The following is a 22342-nucleotide window of genomic DNA, read 5'->3' as shown; positions in this document are numbered from 1 at the left end:
AAATAACGACAAAAGTCAGAAATTAGAACTGAAAATGTATTAAATTCTTTAATTCTAAATTTTTGTTCCAGAGCTCGATATGGAAGTCCGTTGATGAGAGTAGTGTGTCGTCGTTGCAATCACTGGAAGGAGACAATGATCATCGTCACTTCACTATGCCTCGGGATACCAGTCTCGACAGGTCAGTAAAATTAATTTCATTGAAATTATTACTAAGATCAATATGTGTATACGTTTTTATTTTAAAAAAAAAATTATGTTATTTTAAATAAGTATTATATTAAATACGGTATCGGATCCGATGAAAAAAAATAATAATTATCCCATTGATTCAACACTATTCGACATTTATTTTTACCTTGGCGAAACCTATTTTCTGACTATTGGGCAAATTCTGAGCGCACACCCCGGGTAGATTTCCCCATCCTACCTATTTCTGCCGGGAAGGAGTCATGCGTTCCGTATAGAACAGTGAGAGAGACGTATATTATAATTAAGGTTGAATGAAGGCTGAGGTAGCTAGCGGCATTCGGTGTGGTGATCTACGGAGCACCACTTCAGACGGGTCGAGAGCTCAGTCATCCAAATATGGAACGGTAAAAAAAGGAGAACTATTCCAGATAACTAAGACAGATGCGTTAGATGCGTTTTTTAAAAACAACAAATCTCTTTTCAGTCGATTATCCGGTGGGTCTGCTCAGAGTGACGTCTTACCCAACGAAAAAAAGAAGAAGAAAAGCATCTTTGGAAAATTGAAGAAACTGACTAAATCACGATCCATCGATGACCAAGCCGATCCCGAAATTGTCGATTTCAGACCTATCGGTACCGTATCGCAGGTAAATAAATATATTCCATCGTGAACGTCAAGATTAATATTCTATTAATTTCTAAAATATTAATTCTTATTAAACTTTATCAGGGCTCCGATTCCGACATGAGCACAGCTGGGAGCAAACGCGACTTACGTGGACGACTCTCTGATATGTTCAGCAGGAAACAGGTTTCTCGCGGCAACAGGTTCGTTTGTATTTACGCATCAATATCCATACTAATATTATAAATGCGAAAGTTACTCATGTCTGTCTGTCACGCTTTCATGCCAAAACTACTGAACCGATTTAAATAAAATTTGGTGCACAGACAGAGCCTGAGAAATAACTCTAAAGGCTACTTTTTAATGCGTTGTAAGGAGTTGAAAGGAGGGATGAAAAGTTGTATAGAAGTATCATAATTTTTAGAGCTAAAAGCTTGAAATTTATTTTTAGGCTGTAGATAGATATAGGTATATAAATATGACATTTAAAGTTTGTGAAAGTTTTTCCCTGAAGAGTGTAAAATACTAGAAATTAGTGATAGGTGATGAACGTTTGAATGAAAATATGTACATAATTTTCTCAGGTTCAATTTGTCTAAAAGAAAATTCAATAAAATCAATAATATATTATAGTCCCCGAAATTATAGTCATTAGTATACAATAAGTTTAAAATAAATAGCATTTTGATAATAAATGTTCGTTTACAGTAAAGAACTAAGTCCCGAAAGGCCAGCAAGCGCAATGGGAAGCACTACGAGCGCCTCACGTACCATGCTACGCAATACGAGTACTACAACGCTGACGCGAACCTCACCCGCCAAACCGGTACGGCATTGTACTTCAGAATTAAAATCTTTCAATTTATTAATTATTTTTTTAAAAGGATTTTATGACTTGGTGACTAAGACGTTTAGGGTCATGGCTTAATTTAATTTACATTCTTAATTTTATGAAAAATGATAATATGGAGTGAAATGAAATTAAATGAAATGAAATGAGATGAGATGAGATGATATGGGATGAAATATAATCCCAGTAAGATGGTGGTCATTTACTGAGATTTTTTCAGTGGACTTTTTGGAGGATCCCGAGAAGTTACGTCCAGCGGCTTTGTTTCATTTTCCCACATTTGTGCACTGTCACAGATATTAAACAGTTAATAAACCACCGTTATTGCACATTTAAACCCGAAGAAACACTAAATAGACGAAAGAAAACAAATCACACAGATTCACTCCCCGCGTTCCCTCCAGAAAGTCCTTTATTTAAATACTAAATATTTCGAAAACTACCCCCAAATTTGAATCAAACGTATTGATTGGTATAAATAATGTAATGTCGTTTTTTCAGAACGAATTCTCAAGTACGCGATCATCGAGTGCCACTCCGGCGACGAAAAGAAAAGGAAAATAACGGACACTCAATATTATTGTGTTGATTGCAATGTATTTTTAATTCCTAAGTATCTTCCACATAGCATGTAATATCACACATATCAGAATTTGTATGACTATCGATATACATTATAAAGTCGTTATTCGCAAAGAAAACCTTTTCAAGTACCTTTGCGTGTTGCAGATAATAATGTAATAATAAATACGTATTCACATATTCATATCCAGTAGAGCCGATAGAAATTGGGTAGTTAATATATCTATCTACCTCCCTTAGGTTCGCTTATCAACATAATTTTTTTTAATGATATAAATTACATAAACAGAAAGAAGTCAGAGTGTTTCCTACTTGAAGATTACGCATATAGTAAAATAATACAAACAAAATATATAACACAATCATTTACTTGTCAACAAGATCTGTTCCAACATTACGTCACCAAACATCGAGAGGTATCGATTAAGTATTTAGCAATCATTCGAATATAATTTTCAGACAATGTAAGTTATCGATTCGAATCGATAGCGCAGTTTCGATAGTTATACAAATTGGCCGCCCACTCCGTCACAGTGTAATGTGAAGTGACGTCTTATTCCCGGAGTCTTTAGTCCCTAAGTTTAATGAGCATTGAGATTATGTTGTATTATCATAAGTTCTCTTTGAAACATAGCAGTGTTTAAGATATTTTCTTGTAATTTCGTAATAAATCTGTTGAATTAAACTACATTTCTTAGTTATTACACTCGATAATTTTACAACTTATTTGAGTGAAACTTATTTATATGCTTACAAAAAAAAATATCTATTACAATTTATTCATACTCGTGCACGTTTAAAAGAAAACACGATAAAACAAATAGATATTTACCTAAAAACTTCGATGCATAAATGCAAAATTTGAAAACACCGTAATAATCTTACCAGCACTTTGAGAGAAGCAAAATATTATTGCACTGTTCATGTTAGTTTAAAACACATTTAGATTTTTATGATTTTTAAGTGTAGTCATTCCAACTGAATATCACGTAATTTCTCCATTAAGTTCACGTTGGCCTGGCAGGACTGCGGTGAGTCCCGGAGAGACGTTTGTGAGGTGCTTGGCTAGCTTTGGTCCATGAGGTTCGAGTCCAGGCCGGCCGCCCCGCTCGAATCCTTCAGGATAGACTCGAAGATCGGCTGAAGCTCGGGCAGTGATCGAATTTGAGTCACGAAGTCCATAAGATGAGGATTTTTATCTAAAAAAATTATTTACAATTGACTTTTAAAATGACTTTTGGTTTTCTATTTGTTCGCTGATCGATGACCAGATTGAGTTGCCTTGGCAATATATAAAGCTAAGTTACCTCTATTTTCTACCTATTCACTGATAGCCTAAAGACGCTATTTCAGCTTCGCGGGGACGGGTAGGTGAGCTCGCGGGCTCAATTTGAGAGATATGCATAACACTAGCCCTAGCAAGAGTAGTGTGTCACAGAATCTACCACCGGACCGGCATCGCGACCCACTGGGAAGGTTCGACGAGAAACTCAGTGGGATGTGTCTATGAGTTAGTTCAATCGTCAAAACCGAAGAGTTTAATGAGGACTGTGACCGGTGCTTGACAACGAGCCTAAAATAACTGGGAGTGGTTCCGGGAGATCCGACAAGGCATATTTAGGGCGATGGCAGCTTTGCGTCGCGTGGTTTGGATACGGTTCCTTTTGAAAAATGGAATTTATACAGGGTGTATTAAAATCGCTTTCAAAACAGAAAACAACATTGAATTTATAACAACAAGATTTGTTGTTATATATGCAATGCACTCTAGGGGGAAACACGAGATTATTTTATTATAATTTATTTATTTACCGTTGGCTTTGAAAATTTTAAAATTTAACAAAATAATAGTATTCAACAATAATGATCAGGGTAAGTCTTAATTTTATTTACCTGCTTCTGGAATCTGCATCAAGGCAGCGGTAGCGCGGAGGGCGGACCGTTTCAATTCATCTTGTTTCTCATATTCTTGTTTCACGGAATTAGCTTTGACTTTCATTGTACACGTCGCTCTCAACGGCTCCACTAGACTTTCTAACCCTAAGGTCAAAGAACAATCGTTAATAACCTAAATCATAAACTTTTTTTATTTTTTGCTTAGATGGGTGGACGAGCTCACAGTCTGATCTTAAGTGGTTAAGCCCATAGACATCTACAACGTAAATGGCGCCACCCACCTTGAGATGAGTTCTAAGTCTCAGTATAGTTACAACGGCTGCCCCACCCATCAAACCGAAACGCATTACTGCTTCACGGCAGAAACAGTCAGGGCGGTGGTGGCTACCCGCGCAGACTCACAAGAGGTCCTACCACCTGTAGATTGTTACTACACGATGTTATTCCTTCACCGTGGAAGTCAATCGTGAACGTTTGTTAAGTACGTATTTCGTTAGACAAATTGGTATCTGCTAGCGTAATTCGAGCACCGGTGCATCGCTAGATACGAACTTCGGGCTTCGATAACCACTGCATGTAACCGCGTGTATCTTGAGCCAATTCTATATTTGTTTCTTTTTTGGACCGGTTAGGCAACAATAGTTATAAAGCCCAGTGGCCTCATTTAGTACAGTTGAATATGCAATTTCGAAAAGGGCACATCTCTGAAAATGTAAAATGTACAGGAAATGAAAAAAACTGATTATTTTCTAAAGCAGTGTAAAATTTAAAATATTAACTTTTGAGATATATTTTAGTGTTAATTAGCAATTGAAAATTACTGAAATTATTATAAAACGGGTGTAGGTATGCCTCAAAACTACATGTATATGAAAAAACGTATTTGACAAAATATGCGACATGTGCCCTTTTCGAAATTGCATATTCAGTTGTACTCACTCTGCAGCACGACGGCCGGACACAGCTGCGCCAGGCGAGCACACATGAGGTACGTCAGCATCTTGATGTCGTAGTGGTCGCGGAGCCCGTCCTCCACGTGGCGCAGGAACTCGAACACGTCGAGGCGGTCCAGGCACGTGCCCAGCAACGTGTACATGCACTCGAAGGCCGCCTTACGAAGATCGAGACCGTCGTCCACCGAGTGCTTGAACGGACCCATCTCCACTTCACGAATCAGTTCTTTCTGTGAATAGTATTAACGATTTATTAGGCTACTTGTAGAAGCAACCGTTTATTGTGTGACGTAGATCACATGCTCCTCGAACTCCAGTGTAAACAAACAATTAAATCAGCACAAGATAATTAGTGTTTGTTATTGTCACATTATAGAGGTAAAGGTAAGATGTGTGAATGACCATATGAGAGAGAGAGGAGTGAGTGTCGAGATGATGGCTTATAGAAGAGAATGGAAGAGAAAAATTAGCTATGCCAAGCCCACTTAGTGGGATAAGGTGCAGAAAAAAAGTTTGTCACGTTATAGTGTTGTCACTAATGTTGGACCGAGATATGGAGATATGAAGAGTAATTGTCAATTTAAATTTGGCTGTAAAAGATTAGATGGTAGGAAAGATTTGGTGGTAAGACCTCTTGTGAGTCCGAACGGCTAGGTACCACCACCCTGCCTATTTCTGCCGTGAAGCAGTAATGCGTTTCGGTTTGAAGGGAGGAGCAGCCATTGTAACTATACTTGAGACCTTAGAACTTATCTCAAGGTGGGAGGCGCATTTACGTTGTAGATGTCTATGGGCTCCAGTAAGCACTTAACACCAAGTGGGCTGTGCCTGAGGGTTGTAGGTGAGCGTAGAGATACCTTGACTTTGGTTTCAGCGTAGATGGTGGGCAGCACTTGCGGCAGCAGGTCGCGGACGAGCGAGGGCTTGTTGTGCGCGGCCGAGTTGAAGGCGACGAGCGCCACGCGCCGAACGCCCAGCTCCGCGTCCCGCAGCGGCACCAGCAGCTCGCACATGCAGCCGCGCAGCAACCCGTCTATGGCTTGCGGCTGTGGACACCGTCGGACCCCTCATTTTTTTAAAGGAATTTTATGACCTGGTAACTAAGACCTTTAAGTCATGTCTTATTTTAATTTATATTCTTATTTTTATGAAAAATGATAATATGGAGTGAAATGAAACGAAGGTGATTAATTTGAGACATTAATCAACTGGGATGAAATTAAATGAAATGAGATGAGATGATTTGGGGTGATATATAATCTCAGTAAAATGGTGGTCATTTACTAAGATTTTTTCAGTAGACTTTTTGGAGGATCCCGAGAAGTTACGTCCAACGGCTTTGTTTCATTTTCCCACATTTGTGCACTTTCACAGATATTAAACAGTTAATAAACCACCGTTATTACACATTTAAACCTGAAGAAACACTTAATAGACAAAATAAAACAAATCACACAACTTCACTCTCGCGATCCCGCCAAAAAGTCTTCGGACCCCTCATACACACCTTAGAGCCCGTTCACACATGGTCTCCGTGTATATGGTACCCGTTTTAACGGATGCGACAAAAAATTATGCTTTGTTCACACATAGGCACCGTATAACGTTCAACGTATCCGCCATTACTGGATACGATGTCCACAAGAAAATTCGTAGCATACCGCCGCTATTCTACCAGGATGAAACTTGTTTGTCTAGCTGCACCGCCCGCCGGGCCCCTCACCCCCGCACTGTTTCTATCCGGTAAAATTGTACGGAAACATGGCGTATTACCGTTCATCCAGTATTGATGACGATGACGAACGCAATGTCATAATTTACCGGATCGTTTTTATTTACTGTATACTGAATACTGTACCATATGTGAAGTCACTCATACAACTCCATGCTCCATCGATGAAAAAAAACGTATCCGACAAAACGGACCATTAAAACGGAGACCGTGTGTGAACTAGACATGTGTAAGTAATGCGAGTGATATTACTCCGGTAATATTACTCTACGATGTAATGCAACATCACACATTACGCGAAGGAAACAAACATCACACTATCACCCAACATGTTTCTTTCTTTATCGTGTAATGTTGCTTAATACACGAACGGAACCGAGCGAGCGAGACAGACCGATCGACCAAAATAAATGAGCAAGCGACACGGAATTATTCCTCGTGATTTTGAACCATATGCCCTGGCCGCTAGGTACATTTTTATACCTATGGTACGTCTGAATTTTAATATAGGTATTTGTGTTTATATTTTTCATGCGGCCAGCCAGTAGTTCCCCGCAAGTAGTTACTCAATTTTTAATTCGCAACTTTTGTAAAATCGCTAGTCGCTCGTAATTGTTTAGTAATATTTCATATTAATTTTTGTGTTTGAATTACTTAAGCACTTGTTTGAAAATAGTTTTATTATTTGTTTTAATGCGTGTTTAATAAGTGAAAGAAAGAACGGCGTCTAAATGAAAGTACAGTCCTCTTTGGATGCATTTTGAGGAGACCGCGCCGAAACAATGCATCTACTGCTCTCGTATATTAACATTATTGTCGAGCTCAATTTGCAGTCTAAGTCGCCATATGAAATCCGTTCATCCCGCAATAAATTATATTAAGTAAAAAATAAAATTATTATATTATTAAGTAAGTCAATCTCTGTCAAGTAATATAACAGTGTATTACAATACAAAGTTCATACTTTGTATTGTAATGATTCGGGTGTATAGATACAATGTATTCGTCGTCACAGTATCTATTGAACGCACCGAGTAATGGCACTAGGAGCAGGCTTCGGGACCCTTGTAACCGTACTCGTCGAACTCGCCAAAGAGTTCGACTGAGAAACCTAACCCACCATCCATCAACCAATGAATTCGGATTCGAAGCCCAGTTCCCCATTCGCAGTTCATCGGATCCTTGCAGGGGGTCGCGATTCCGATCCAGTAGTAGATTATTTCGCAAAGTAGCTGCCCTTAAGCTGTTTATCCTACTTCGGATGCGCTTGGGCAGCTATTAGCAAATGCCACCCCTCCTGGTGAAACTGTCATGGCTTCCGGACCATAAGTAATGACTCCCTACAAAAAATACGAACTTAATCCGATCTTATGGCTCTCTCGAATCTTTTTAGAGACTATTCTAGTTTGGATTCTAGATAGCGTTAAAAAAGTTTTTCGTTGTTAAGAGTGATGTGTAATGTTTTCGAGTAATATCACCTGTCTGTAAAAGTGATGTCATATCACATTACATTGGCAAGTGATGTTTTGCGCAAGTCTAGTGTGAACGGGCTCTTACACGTACAACCATCGTCATCATCATAGTCTGTTAATTTTGGCATAGCAGTCGTGGTCATGTGGCATCCTTGTTCATTATGGCCATGACAGTTGCTCTCCATAATTCACGAACTGAGGATTGACGCACGCACTCGTATGGCATGCATCCACAATCATAATTTAACAGAAATATAAATTATTCATTAAATTAATACTTCTGCTTAATTGCTGGTTTAACGTGTTGGAAACGTTAATTTTGCCTATTATAGCAGAAAAACATTCTTAATTTTCTATTTAAAGAGACACTATTACAGTCACAATTTTCATTTCTCAAAATCTTAAAATTTTATTTTCTGGTTAAAGCTATTTATAATATACAAACCTGATCAGATATAGTAAACTTAACAGCAGTAACGGCCGTTGTTCTAGTCAAAGGCTCCGGTGACTTCAAGAATTCTTTTAGATGTGGCAACAATTCCTCTGGTTCAAGGAGACACAATTTACCCAAGCATTCGGCTACCTGAAAATCATTCATAATTTACTAACACAGCTTATGACAAGACGGATAAAAAGACAGTTGATTTTAGAAATTCAAACTTACTACATTCCGAGATCCTTCTTCAGCACACTGACAATGTTTAGATAATTGTACCCAAATCTGTGGTATAAAGGGTCGTAAAGCTTCCACGCCTTCCGGAGTACATGACTCTGATGAGATGATCTGAAAGATTATTAAAATTTAACAATCTACTGTCCTTAGAATATCTTAAAATCAGTAATTGGCTTTCTGTACAAAAAAAACTTTCGAGTTGCGATTAATTTGATATTGTTTTTAATAAACTATTTTATAATAAAATTAAATCAAACATATTGTTATATACTACAAGAATTGCACACATTCTTGAAAGCAATAAAAATAAAAATACATATTGCGATTTTATTCTACAACCAAACCCAACTATTGTTCATATTTCCAAGTCATTTACAAATCAAGCGATAAATTATTTAAACACATTTCCTAAAAACTATTTTGTAGCTATACAATTTCTTTTCCACAATAATATATATTAATGCATAGATTTTTTTGTAATCGAAACCTAATGGTTTACAAAGTCATTTACCTCTCTTAGCGAATGAAGCAGGAGGTACTGGCGTTTGGGCTGAGCCTCGATCTCACCCAGGATGAAGGGCAAGAATTCTGGAAGGTTACCCACTGCAACGGAGCCGAGGGCGTAACTAGCAGCGGACTTCACTTCTTCCGAAGACGGCGTGAAAGAATTGAGCAGTACTTCCTTCAAATTCGGAACCGAACTCAGATCTCTGAGGATAAATATAGTTATAGCTTCAGTTTTACTCTTAAGTGCCTATTCTGAAGACACTATATACTAAAAACCAATCAAACCTACCTCTTAAGTACCTATTCTAAAGACCAATCAAAACTTAGTTATAAGTAAAAATGTAACTTCTAGTACATAATAGGGTTGCCACTTAAGAGATATTTCCTGAGATAATAATAGTGTGCGGTATGAAAGGGTGGCGACGACGCTATACACATTTGAATAGGTACACAAATAAAACCGGATCATGCTGTGTTATTTTACAAGAATCTAGTGACTGTTCTATACCAGTTATGATGTTCAAAACGGTACGATCACCAAAAAGAAAATTAAAAGACCAGCAATGTGACTATAGATGTAATTTTAGTAAAATCTAATAGATATTCATGCATTAAAAGTAAAATTTAAATTATTGTCAGATAAGTCCTGTAGTTTCATCATATTACGAGTATCATGACACCTTAACAACAGAACGCTGTGAGAACGATAACAGTTGATTTCAAACCTCAGGATAGAGATAAGAAAATTCTCGACTTTAGCAACCGTCTCAACTTTACTGGTGGTAGGACATCTTGTAAGTCCGCACGGGTAGGTACCAACTACCCTTGCCTATTTCTGCCGTGAAGCAGTAATTCGTTTCGGTTTGAAGGGTGGGGCGGCCGTTGTAACTATACTGAGACCTTAGAACTCATATCTCAAGGTGGGTGGCGGCATTTGGGTTATGGATGTCTATGGGCTCCAGTAGCCACAACACCATGTGGGCTGTGAGCTCGTCCACCCATCTATGCAATAAAAAATAAATTAATAAAATTACTTTTAAATTTCTGCCACATTCGAAAATTCAAAATCTCTGGTGAAGTTGCATGTGTTTACCCCAGGTTGGTGGAAATGAATAGAAAGAGTGGACTCACAGATGTCGTCCGATCTCAGCGAGGGCGAGCAGCGAGAACATGTGGTGCGCGTCGGAGGGCGGGTGTGCGGCGTCGCGCAGGAAGCCTCGCACCGCCTCGCCCGCTTCCGGCCCCCCCTCCACCACCACGGCCGCCACGCATTTCGACAATGAATGGAACGCCTGCGCACATTACCTCTTGTATGAACTCTTTGTGTTAAGTGGTAGTAGATGAGTGACCGTGCTAGGACCTTCACCGGCATATCTCCAACCAATAAACAAAGGGTAAATAACATGTACTTATATATATAATAACTTTTTACGAAAATTGCGCGGTCGGAGTATGGAATTTTCCACACTTATAGAGAAAGAATATAGAGAAGAAGTGCACAATGCTAATACTTTTTTAAAATAATGCATAAAAGATACATTAAATCAATAAAGAAAACATTACACACACTACCATGTATTTTACACAACACATATATATAAATATACTCTTTATTGTCAATTGTCAAACTTTTGTTAGTGTTTAAACTCTGTGGTCAAATTGAGAATAGATGAATACCGGAACTTTTTGGCGGGAACGCGAGGAGTGAAGTTGTGTGATTTGTTTTATTTTGTCTATTTAGTGTTTCTTCAGGTTTAAATGTGTAATAATGGTGGTTTATTAACTGTTTAATATCTGTGAAAGTGCACAAATGTGGGAAAATGAAACAAAGCCGCTGGACGTAACTTCTCGGGATCCTCCAAAAGGTCCACTGAAAAAATCTTAGTAAATGACCACCATTTTACTGAGATTATATTTCATCCCATATCATCTCATTTCATTTAAATTCATCCCAGTTGATTAATGTTTCAAATTAATCATCTTCACTTCATTTCACTCCGTATTATGATTTTTCATAAAAATATGAACATAAATTAAAATAAGACATGGCTTAAAGGTCTCAGATACCAGGTCATAATATCCCTTAAAAAAAGGATGAATACCGTTTGTCTTTATTATTATTTATGTATTGTTTAGTTTTGGCGAAATCTGTGATTTTATTATATAAGTATAATAAATAGTATTTGACAATAGAACCATAATAATGTTCAAACTTATAATTTCAATAATTTTAGTCGAATTTCGACTACTGCGGGACCGCTAACTAGTAAGTGTGTAAATGACCTGTTTGATATGGTGTGCGGTAGCGTTGTGCTCTTGCAAGCGACGCACGGGCATCACCAACAAGGCAAGCAGCTCGCGGCGCGAACAGCCCGCCACGTCGGCCGACACCAGAGCACTCAGGACGCCCAACATTGCTTTGAGAGCGCCGCCTGTACCAATTTAATGTTCCTATTTTTAATTCATTTTATGAACTGGATTATAGTCCTTATAACCTTATTGTTACATTACATTTAGGTTATTGTTATAGTACATTGTGCACCAAGGGAGAAAAGTAGTATGAGTAGTATGAGATGTCCTACTTTTTTCATACTCATAAAAAAACAATTTAACTATTTTTTTATTTTTAAATAAACTACTACTAATTGAATAAGAACTGTCTGATGAACTCATCTTTGTTTAATACTTCACTATTAAATTTTATTGCCTTTTGTTGATTTCACTTTTACACTAAACACAATATTGCAAATTACCCGAGCACAACAATGGCGGAGAATTTTAGGTGCGTGAGAACAGACGTAGACACTAACGCGCATGCGCGCTTGTACCCAGGGAGAAAAAGTCACACTTTCTTCCCTGTACAGCGGGAGGAAAAGTTACACTTTCTTCCTTGTACAGCGGGATGAAAACCGAACTTTCGGCGTAGGTAAGAGAAAAAATATTTTGTCCTAAATGGTCGCATCCAAGTTGATTAGCCTGGAATCGTTTGAAAAATAACATTTCATGAAATACGGAACATCTCTTTCATATGTCAATTCTCTTTATCAGTCAATTTCAATTCTCTGTCATATGTAACATCTGCTATAAAACCGAAGTGTATTATGTCTCGAGCTGAGCGGTGACGCTTAAGACGTCGTTTGAGATCGATGTGTCGTATATAAGCCGCGCCAATAAATAAACAAATCAAAAATGGCGGCGGCGATCATGCGCTCTCACTCTAAACTATTGCTGTCTTTAGTCGCGCACGGCGCGTAACTGCATGCAAAAAAATTATCAGTTCTGACTTTATTCTCAGACGTGCTCTGTTTTCTCTCAAATTCTGTTATTATTTGTTGCATTTGTTCGTTATTTCGTGGTTATTTTGTTATTTATTTTACACCTCCCCCTCTGCCAAAGCACCAAAATAAAGTAAAGTACATTCTCATTTATTTTTTTATGTTTTTTTACAACAAACAACTTTCTATTTTTCTTTTTATTTGTTGACCCTACCATCTGTCAGTGCAGGTACACAGACGCCATTTTCGATTCGTTCATTTATTGGCACGGCTTATACATACATAGGTACGGCACTAAATAGAATGTTAGTGGGTCGTAGTGTAGCAGTACCTTGGAGTAGCGGCGACTTGGCGAGCGCGAGTATTTTGGGGGTGAGGGCGTAGCGCGCGTCCGCGGTGAGGGCGGCGGGACAGCGCAGGCAGGCGGACCGCACCAGCGCCAGAGCCGTCTGCGCGCAGTGCAGGTCCTGCTCGCACACCAAGGCCGGCACCTCCATCAGCACCTGCACAGACAACACACAGTTCTGGCATTCCTGTCGCAACCTGTTTTGCGGTAGGCAGTGGCTTGGCTCTGCCCCTGGCATTGCTAAGGTCCATGGGCGACGGTAACCACTCACCATCACAAGGGCAATAAACAAAAAACTGCTGCTGATAGCATGTGTTAACCATTGCAATACTCGACATCCATCTAAAGTTGTAAACGGCAATTAGTATAGCCCCAAAAAGAAACGGCATTTACCTTGTAGAAGATAAATTCTTAAAAGGTTGCTATTAAATTTTCTGCTGAGAATTGATACAAAATATATTCCAAACTCACCTTGCTCAAAAGTTCAATGCTGATGGCATGACTATAATTCTGTACCAGAGTGTCTAGAAGGACCAGTGTTGACAATTTCAATGCTCTTTGATTTTTTCTTAAGAACGACCCGAGAATAGGTACAGCATCAGACTAAAAAAATAATATTCATTAATTCAATATTTAAATTGAAAAATTTCCATAGACTATTAAATATACGTTGACTTACCAAAATAGGAGTGAGATCGATCCTCAACGGTGACGATGCTACTTTTGTCAAAGCTTTAACGGTAGTGAGGCGAGTTATTTCGTTTCGAAGTCGCTCTAAAAATATTGGAAGACACACAGGGAGCTCGTTCTGCAAAACATTTTATACAATTATTTCAATTTAATTTTATATTAGTCTTGAATTATTCCAATGTTAAAACTTAAACACAGAAATAACAAGGGTATCGGTAGTAGTGAATTGAACCATTGTACAAACCTGTAAATAATCTCCAAAATGACACAAGAGCTGTCCGCAAGCAGCTATAGCTCGTTCTTTTACTTCCTGGTCCATATCTGTGGCCCGCAGTCTCACTAGATTGCACTCGTACATTGCAGGTATAAACTGTTTCAACTCTTCCGGAGGAGGCTCAACTGCAACTTCTACTTCACCATCGGCGCCTTCTATATTGTCTTTTGTACAAAACACAGAAAATTGTTTATTTGTATACAGGTATACATTGATTACTGAAATAATTATAAAATCAGAATCTAAATAGTTTTTTTTTTAATAACTTAATATTCTTTTTTTTTATATTTAATAATTAAGCATAAACGTTCGTAATAATGATAAAGCGAATAAACTTTTCTCTTTTTATTGACTAATTATCTTTTTTTTTCTTTTGTTTTTGTATTTAGCTATTGACGAGCTTTAGTATGATCAATAAAACGATGAAATTATATTATATTTTTTTCTAATACATATTTAAATATAAAGGAGATGCAATATATAAAATAAATGTTATGTATAAGTAGTTATGGTCGAATTTTGTTCATTGCCCGACCATTAGTACAATGAATAGCACAATTTGAATGTTAATTGAGATGTTAGAACAAAAACAGAATCAAAAGGACAAAATACAAAATTAGAAGGCCACATACCCAGAGGCCGCATAATCTTGACCAGAAGCTGAAGCACCCTAAGAGCCTCAGCAGTAACTTTGTAGAAGGGGTCGTGCACGCTTGCCAGCACGGCCGGCAGCAGCGCCGCCGCGTGCTCTCGCATACCGGCGCCCTGCCCGCGCACCAGGCAACCAATGAACACTAACGTCTCGATCTTCATCGATGATGCTGTGGTCTTGTCCCTACATTAATACAATCTTTCCATGTATCCTTACCATGTTCGAAAAAATCTCAAATACAATATTGATAGTCGTTAATGAAATTAATATTAGATCTAAAAAGTAACAAAAGCACTATATGAGCGTTGCCAGTAAGTAATAATTTGCGATCTGAACAAGTTGATCACCCAACCAAACCACTCCATCCTTTAAAATAGGTAAACTGTTGAATACTCCATTTTTTTACTGAAGTCCTTCTAATAATTGTTAACAATCATCCTCCGTAAATGATAAGATTTTATAGACTTCAATAGACTTTTCGAAAGTGCTCGAGAAGGCAAATCCCAACTCATAGTTAACTTATATTAATACTAAAAAACAGGCAGCTGCTTGGCTCCGCTCCTGGCATTGCTGAAGTCCATGGGCGACGGTAACCACTTACCATTAGGTGGGCCGTATACTCGTCTGCCTACAAGGGCAATAAATAAATAAAACAATTAATTTGATAAAATTAAACAATCAACACTTCACGATACTTCTAGACACACTCCTACACTATACTCAGTACAGAGGGCTACAGTAGACTTACAGGAGAGCCGGTGTGAGAGCGCGCACCACCCGCGCCACGTGGTCGGACAGACAGCCCGGCGCCGCAGCGAGCAGCTCCCGTAGCAGCGACAGTGCGCAGCCGCGCGCCCTCACGCTGCGCCCGCGTATCACACGCAGAGCGCCCCGCACTATGCTGCTCACCTGGACAAACGCGTACACTTACAGCCGTGCCTTCACTTACACGATCAACATGAAATATCACAATTTATCCTCCACCGACCGCAGGCAACGTGGGAGCATAGGTCTCTTTATTTAAATAATCTCAGAAGTTTCCTGTTGATTATTTATGCAAGACAAAGGTGTTAACAGCAAACACTATTTCTCAAGGTGCTTTTAGATACCACAAGCACCGGTCATCGTTCTCGTCGAACCCGTCGCTTGCGACGAAGGGCTCGACGAGTAAATTAACCCACAGACACGGCCCACTGAATTTCTCGCCGGATCTTCTCAGTGGGTCGCGTTTCCGATCCGGTGGTAGATTCTGCGAAACACGGCTCTTGCTAGGGTTCGTGTTAGCAACGTCGTCAGGTTCGAACTCCGTGAGCTCACCTACTAATTAAGGTTACGCTGAAATAGCCTCTCAAGGCTATCAGCTTAGGTAGGATAAAAAAAAAACTCAAAGATCAAATAGTACAAACCGTTTGAATTAGTAAAGCCTGTGGTGAGTTATCAGCCGGGGTCCCAGAGATTTGTAAGGCTGGTGGAGGTCGAGTTGCTCTCAGTAAAGCTGTGTAGGCGCTCAATATATCACACTTCACATTTTCCTCGCGTTCTGTTTGTAAAAAAATATTAAATTACATTTAAAACTTTTACCTTTTCATTACATACAACCTGTAATTACACGACTTCAAAATTTTTCGAGTTTGACTTTTTTAGAAGATAAGATTCCTTCTGCATGGAAGTCTTTTTTTTTAATTGCTAGATGGGTGGACGAGCTCACAGCCCACCTGGTCTTAAGTGGTTACTGGAGCTCATAGACATCTACAACGTAAATGCGCCACCCACTTTGAGATTTAAGTTCTAAGGTCTCAAGCCCCACCCTTCAAACCGTAACGCATTACTGCTTCATGGCAGAAATAGGCAGGATGGTGGTACCTACCCGCGCGGACTCACAAGAGGTCCTACCACCAGTAAAAATGTAGTCATTTGTAAACATAAATCAAATACGTATTTTATTAAGATAATTGGTAAATCTCAGCGAGATTTAAATGCCGGCATGGTTGCATCGCTCGATACGAGTACCCCGCACATATTATCCATTAGATGACGACTTTGATCTCATTTTTTATCAGTCCATAGGTAACTCTATAGGTAAAAGATGTTATTAGATAGTATATTTACCTTTAAATCTAGCAATCAAAGCTGGCGAAACTGTATGGTACATCTCGGCTAAGAGCTCGTGACGCGTAGCTATCACAGATTCAAGACATTTAGCTGCAGCACGTCTCACCTGAAAAGATAAATCTTAATTTTTATTTCTTATCATGCATGAAACAATTAATGCCAGTCACGTACACCCATTTGTTGAAAGTACTATATGTCATTAAGTTATCATAAACAAAAAGAACAAAATCCTCAACTTTTACTCCTAAACTAATGATTAAAACTATTTTTACTATTTAATCTCGTCTGTAGCCACAAAAACTGTAAGGTATTCGAAACGACGGAAATTTTATAATGATAATAAGAAAAGTGATATTAAACCGTTAATGAAGTTTTAATTACATATATAAGTCGTCGTGGCCTAAAGGATAAGACGTCCGGTGCATTCGTATATAGCGATGCACCGGTGTTCGAATCCCGCAGGCGGGTACCAATTTTTCTAATGAAATACGTACTTAACAATTGTTCACGATTGACTTCCACGGTGAAGGAATAACATCGTGTAATAAAAATCAAACCCGCAAAATTATAATTTGCGTTATTACTGGTAGTAGGACCTCTTGTGAGTTCGCACGGGTAGGTACCACCGCCCCGCCTATTTCTGCCGTGAAGCAGTAATGCGTTTCGGTTTGAAGGGTGGGGCAGCCGTTGTAACTATACTGAGACCTTAGAATTTATATCTCATCGTATGTGGCGCATTTACGTTGTAGATGTCTATGGGTTCCAGTAACCACTTAACACCAGGTGGGCTGTGAGCTTGTCCACAAATCTAGGCAATAAAAAAAAATTAAAAAAATTTTTGCAACTCGCGAAAAAGGAAGAAAACACCACTCACACTCATAATATGAGGTTCAATCACTTGAAACAATATCAAAAATAGTAAGCAAATGTCGAAGTTACTATTTATATATACGCCTCAAATAAGATAGTCATGACAAGGCCAAAATAAAAAAAAACTAAATTAAACTAATAAACCAGATGATGAATACAATAAATCGGATATTTTTTTTATTATTTGATTGTATGCTATTCTGTTGTGAAAATTTGAATAGTCGCCGCTGGAGAATCCCTTATCCTCAGACCTTCGGACATTTTGTATATTTGCAAAAAGCATCTGTTTCTCATATTGTTCTATGAATTGTGACATGCTAGGCCCACTTTTAATTTTGAAACGTCCCTCATCATGATGGACACATTAGTATACACTGTTAAAATAAAGTAGTTATAATTGCATTATTTCTATTACATACTTTCCAGGACATGTCATCATCATCCGAATACTCTTCTGAGTCAGATTCAGGATCCGCATCAGGTGAGTATGTGTCATCTTCCATTTCTTCGTCATCATCACACACTCCCTCTTCATCCTCATAGTTGTAATTTGGATCATATGTTATCATCTTCAGGCATAGATCAATTATCTTAAACAAAATAGTTATCAGTTTAGATCTTGAAGTTTTTTCTTTATCTTTGTATGCTTTGCTTTTATCTAACATGCATCTAGAACTACTTTGAATAGATAGAATTAAATTACAACAACAATTTTGCATTATTAACCATCAACCTACACTAACAGAGGCGCATTGAGAAAAAAACCTACAACAACGTAAAAATTTTAAAGGTTTTCAAAGGTTTTTCTAAATTTGTTACAGTAACGAAAGAATAATACATTATGATTCGAAGGCTGGGACAACTATTATCCCATGCAATTAAGACTTAAACCTCTTGTCTCAAAGCTTCATTCTTGTATGAATGTACATGTACATGATGTAAATGAGCTCCAATAACTGACAACACAAGGTTGACCCCTGAGCTTGTTCATCTATATAGGCAATGAAAATAAAAAAATCCAATTATGTCTATTTACCGTAGGTATATGTGGTTGGACTTCTTTAGGACACTTGAGGACAAATGCTTCAAGAGCCTGCAAGCAATGTTCCCGTAATTCTTCATCTGTATCTTTTGAATATTCCAAAACTGATGGTGCCACACGCCACAATTGTTCACCAAATCGGTGTCCAGCTTGACGACTAAAATAAACAAATTTCAAGAGAATTTAGTCTAATTAATATAATTTTTCTTGCCTAGATCCTACACATGCTGCAAAATTAAAATATGAATGAACAAAAATGTCAATTAACTCACAACATACCATATAGAAGCAATGCACTGTATGTGTGTTCGGCTGACACTTGATGAAGTTGAAGAGCTCAGACCCTCCAGTAGATGGTCTATTAACTTGTTATAAAGCGAAGCATTGCAAGACATGACCAAATGTGACAACGCAACTATGGTGCGCTTGCGAACAGCCTGGAATTTTTTAATATTATATTACGTAAATTTTGGATCAACGTACACCTTCATACTTTGCTATATATATATATATTTCATAATTTTTTTGTAATGGACTATATCGTTAGGTGATAGCTCACCACCTACCTAATTCTATGTCATTACCAGAGTTTGAAAGATATTAGGATATGAATGCAGCCATCCACTAAAAGACATAAGTTCAATGTTTGAATTTATACTGTGCCTAAATTGTCCCACAGCTCAAACTGGTATATTTGAGATATCTGCTAACAATACACATAGTGAAAGCACCTAACCCATAACAGCTACAAATTACCTGTTAAGATAGTTAAGATAGTTAATTACTTTTCTTTGCAAATAAATTTATGGTTGCCTTAATTCTTCATTTTTGGTAATAGTTGACCACAGCTCACAAGACAAAAAACCTTTATAATTTGATTAAATAAAATTTTAACTTGCTATTGCATTATATAATTAATATCAGCATGGAACATTTAATTTTAATATTTATTACATTACATATTTTCATTATTATTTTATATGTTGATAGTAAACAATAAAGTGTTCCCGAAATGTATGACCAACCACCAAGAAACATAATAATCAAGAGTCCAAATGGGACAATGAAGGTAGCAACAGCTGCTCCTGTAGGCTCCTTTAACTTTGAAATATCGGGACAACCAAAAGTTAGCCTACAAACTTTGGATACATAATAATATATAATTGGATCACAGGTGTTTTCATTGCTACTTGTATACCTGACGGGGAGATGCAAGCTGCGGCAACAGTGAATTGAGCAGCATAGGATGAAATGATATCAATAAACCACCAAATCTGCTCAATAAATCAGCAAGAATATCAAGTGCTTCAAGTTGAACTGAAACATCTTCTTGCTGAAAAAATTAAGAAGAATAATGACATGTTTATTTTTTGAAGAGAGCAATAAATTGAACAATCCAGTGAAATATCTAAACATCTATACTGTACCTTTTCTATAGCACTACTCAATTTACCAGTTATTTTCTTACAAACATTAGCAGCAAGAGTATTGGAACCCAGTGGGAGTTCAGAAATTACAGTCTTTAATCCAATGCTGCTGATGTCCCTTAGCTGCTCAGTATCCGAAAGCATATTGGCACAAAGTGTATCAACTATACCTTCCACCTGATACTCCTTTACTTTGTTTACAAGAGGACCGAGGCTGAAAGTGAATTATTGTCAAGGGTACTGGTTTGTTAATATCAGTATACAGTATTATAAAATTATGACTTTAACAATATTATCATCAGTAAAGTCTATATTTTGGTGTGTGCTTCTTTCTTGCAGCAATAGAGCAAAAGATTAACATATATTTTTTTTAGTATGAGAAAGTTGAAATACCTAAGTGAATTTGGTTTAAATTGAGAAAAAGTTATGTAATTTTACAAATTTAACACTGATAAAAGTACAGAACAACTGAGACTATTAGACTTGACTTTGTAAAGGAAACTTATCTAATTTCATAAAACTATGACAAAAATCTGCGACAGCGAATATTGAAATTTTATCTTCTACCATACTTTTTCATAAGTAGTTTGAATAGAACTTAAAAAATTGGGAGTTAAATCACATGCAGGATTGAATCACATGCAGGATTGATACTCAGATTTATTGTGCTTGGAATTATGAAATATCAAACGAACCATTTCACAGCTAAATTCTGAACTTCACCATTCTTGTCTTCGAGTAATCGTAGAAGCATTTTTACTACTTTTCTTTCAGAATCATCGTCGAGCTTGATACTGTCTTTTTGCAACTCTGTCATCAAATCATTAGTAGCCATAAACCTGAAGTCTTTATCATTGGATGTCATCTACGAAATAAATAGAAAATCCTCAATAAATGCGAGCTTATTAGATACGAAAACATTGAACTAGTTAACAAATTAACCGGCTTACCTTCTCAAGAAGATGTGCTATATGGTAAGACACATTAGCCATTGTGCAAATCCTATCAGTGTCTCTTCCAAAAATAATTTTAAAATATTAAGACCTAACGAGAGCTAATTAGTTGAAAACAGTTTAATCAACATTAATTCACACGAGAAAAAATTTGCAAAAAACTAGGTAAAACTAAAACCTCATTTAAGTGACCATAGATTTTTTGTCAATTTTTTATTTTGCATTTTTAGGTACACAGACCTCTATTGAACAGTACTCACTGTAGATAATTACAAGCCAAAGGCATCGAGACCATTATAGGCCAACAGCATTGTGTTCAGGGCCGTAAAATAGTCATGTTTTTTTTTTCAAATTTATCGTCTAAACAGTCGTTTCTTTCAAAACCATATTATGAGTAGGTAATGTAAATTTTTAATCAGCAAATTAGTAAACTAACAATATTCGGTTACAAAAAAACCTTTTTTACTAACATAATTATTTTTTTTATAAATTAAAAGGCTTATGGCGTCTTACAGAGTCTTACTCATATACAGGGTGTCCCAGAAAGAATGGATAATCCTGAAACACCTCATAGTAGAGCCATTGAGGACACAAAAAAAAATAAAAATAAAAAAAACTCAGGTAGTACCCAAATTATGTATTTTAAAAAAAAGTTGATATTTTCCATACTGCTGTGCGTTTCTGGAATATATAACAGCTACAAATAAATGAAATCCATAAGCTTTTTGGTGTTATAATATTTTATATGGACTATACTAAGGAATATGTAGAAAATCGCATGAGTAGCCAGTGTAATTTTTTATAAAAGTTAATCTGAACTTCAATTTTAATAATGAAATTTGGTATTTTTATTTTATTTTTAATTTGGGTGCTACCTAAGATTTTATTTTTTATTTTTTATTTTGTGTCCCCAATAGCTCTACTATGAGGTGTTTCAGTATTATCAATTCTTTCTGAGATACCCTGTATATTGAGCGCCAAGTATGAAAATAATTTATCATTATTTTCTGCTTTTATTACTATAACTTCAAATATGCAGATTGCAGAGGTAAGTTGTTGTTAATTGGAAATAATATAATTAGGATTTTTATAAATACAATTATTGATGAATGAGTTTTTTTTTACTATACAAAATTATCCTATTACATTTGTTGTGAATTACAAAAAAAAAGGTGCGCGTGCAACTTGAGGCACGTGACACGTGAAAGAAGTGTAACTA

At 37.2% G+C, this 22342-nt stretch overlaps 2 protein-coding genes across 2 annotated transcripts in view; one reads left to right on the top strand and one right to left on the bottom strand.

Annotated features, from left to right (window-relative positions):
- LOC101736069 (myosin-2 heavy chain) overlaps positions 1-2934 on the top strand; it is a 32034-nt gene extending 29100 nt beyond the window's left edge. The window contains exons 35-39 of the mRNA XM_062668644.1: positions 72-181; positions 677-839; positions 923-1020; positions 1526-1643; positions 2169-2934. Coding sequence (XP_062524628.1) covers positions 72-181; positions 677-839; positions 923-1020; positions 1526-1643; positions 2169-2231 — 552 coding nt within the window. The 3' untranslated portion in view covers positions 2232-2934. The remainder of the gene's footprint in view (positions 1-71; positions 182-676; positions 840-922; positions 1021-1525; positions 1644-2168) is intronic.
- On the bottom strand, positions 2600-21391 carry LOC101744241 (cullin-associated NEDD8-dissociated protein 1). Its single transcript, XM_012695679.4, has 24 exons — positions 21121-21391; positions 20866-21035; positions 20171-20384; positions 19942-20076; positions 19023-19180; positions 18738-18900; positions 18121-18291; positions 16829-16937; positions 16126-16259; positions 15468-15628; positions 14700-14902; positions 14038-14231; positions 13783-13911; positions 13575-13706; positions 13089-13260; positions 11766-11914; positions 10614-10774; positions 9487-9685; positions 8967-9086; positions 8748-8885; positions 5956-6144; positions 5085-5328; positions 4143-4289; positions 2600-3448 (listed from the first exon to the last, which is right to left on the bottom strand). The coding sequence occupies exons 1-24, from the start codon at positions 21160-21162 to the stop codon at positions 3315-3317; spliced, it is 3768 nt and encodes a 1255-aa protein (XP_012551133.2). The 5' UTR covers positions 21163-21391; the 3' UTR covers positions 2600-3314.
- Between the last annotated feature and the right edge of the window lie 951 nt (positions 21392-22342).

Source organism: Bombyx mori, chromosome 5 (genome assembly GCF_030269925.1).
Source record: "Bombyx mori chromosome 5, ASM3026992v2".
NCBI lineage: Eukaryota > Metazoa > Arthropoda > Insecta > Lepidoptera > Bombycidae > Bombyx > Bombyx mori.
This window is presented reverse-complemented; position numbering and strand designations above follow the sequence as displayed.

What these genes read in the sequence shown, in the direction of transcription:
- LOC101744241 (XM_012695679.4), bottom strand. Translation starts at nt 21,162, where the DNA reads ATGGCTAATGTGTCTTACCATATAGCACATCTTCTTGAGAAG. An exon ending in CAAGTCGCCGCTACTCCAAG is followed by an intron (nt 11,915 to 13,088) that starts GTACTGCTACAC and finishes AAATTGGTACAG; the next exon opens with GCGGCGCTCTCAAAGCAATG. An exon ending in CCGCACACCATATCAAACAG is followed by an intron (nt 10,775 to 11,765) that starts GTCATTTACACA and finishes TAATGTGCGCAG; the next exon opens with GCGTTCCATTCATTGTCGAA.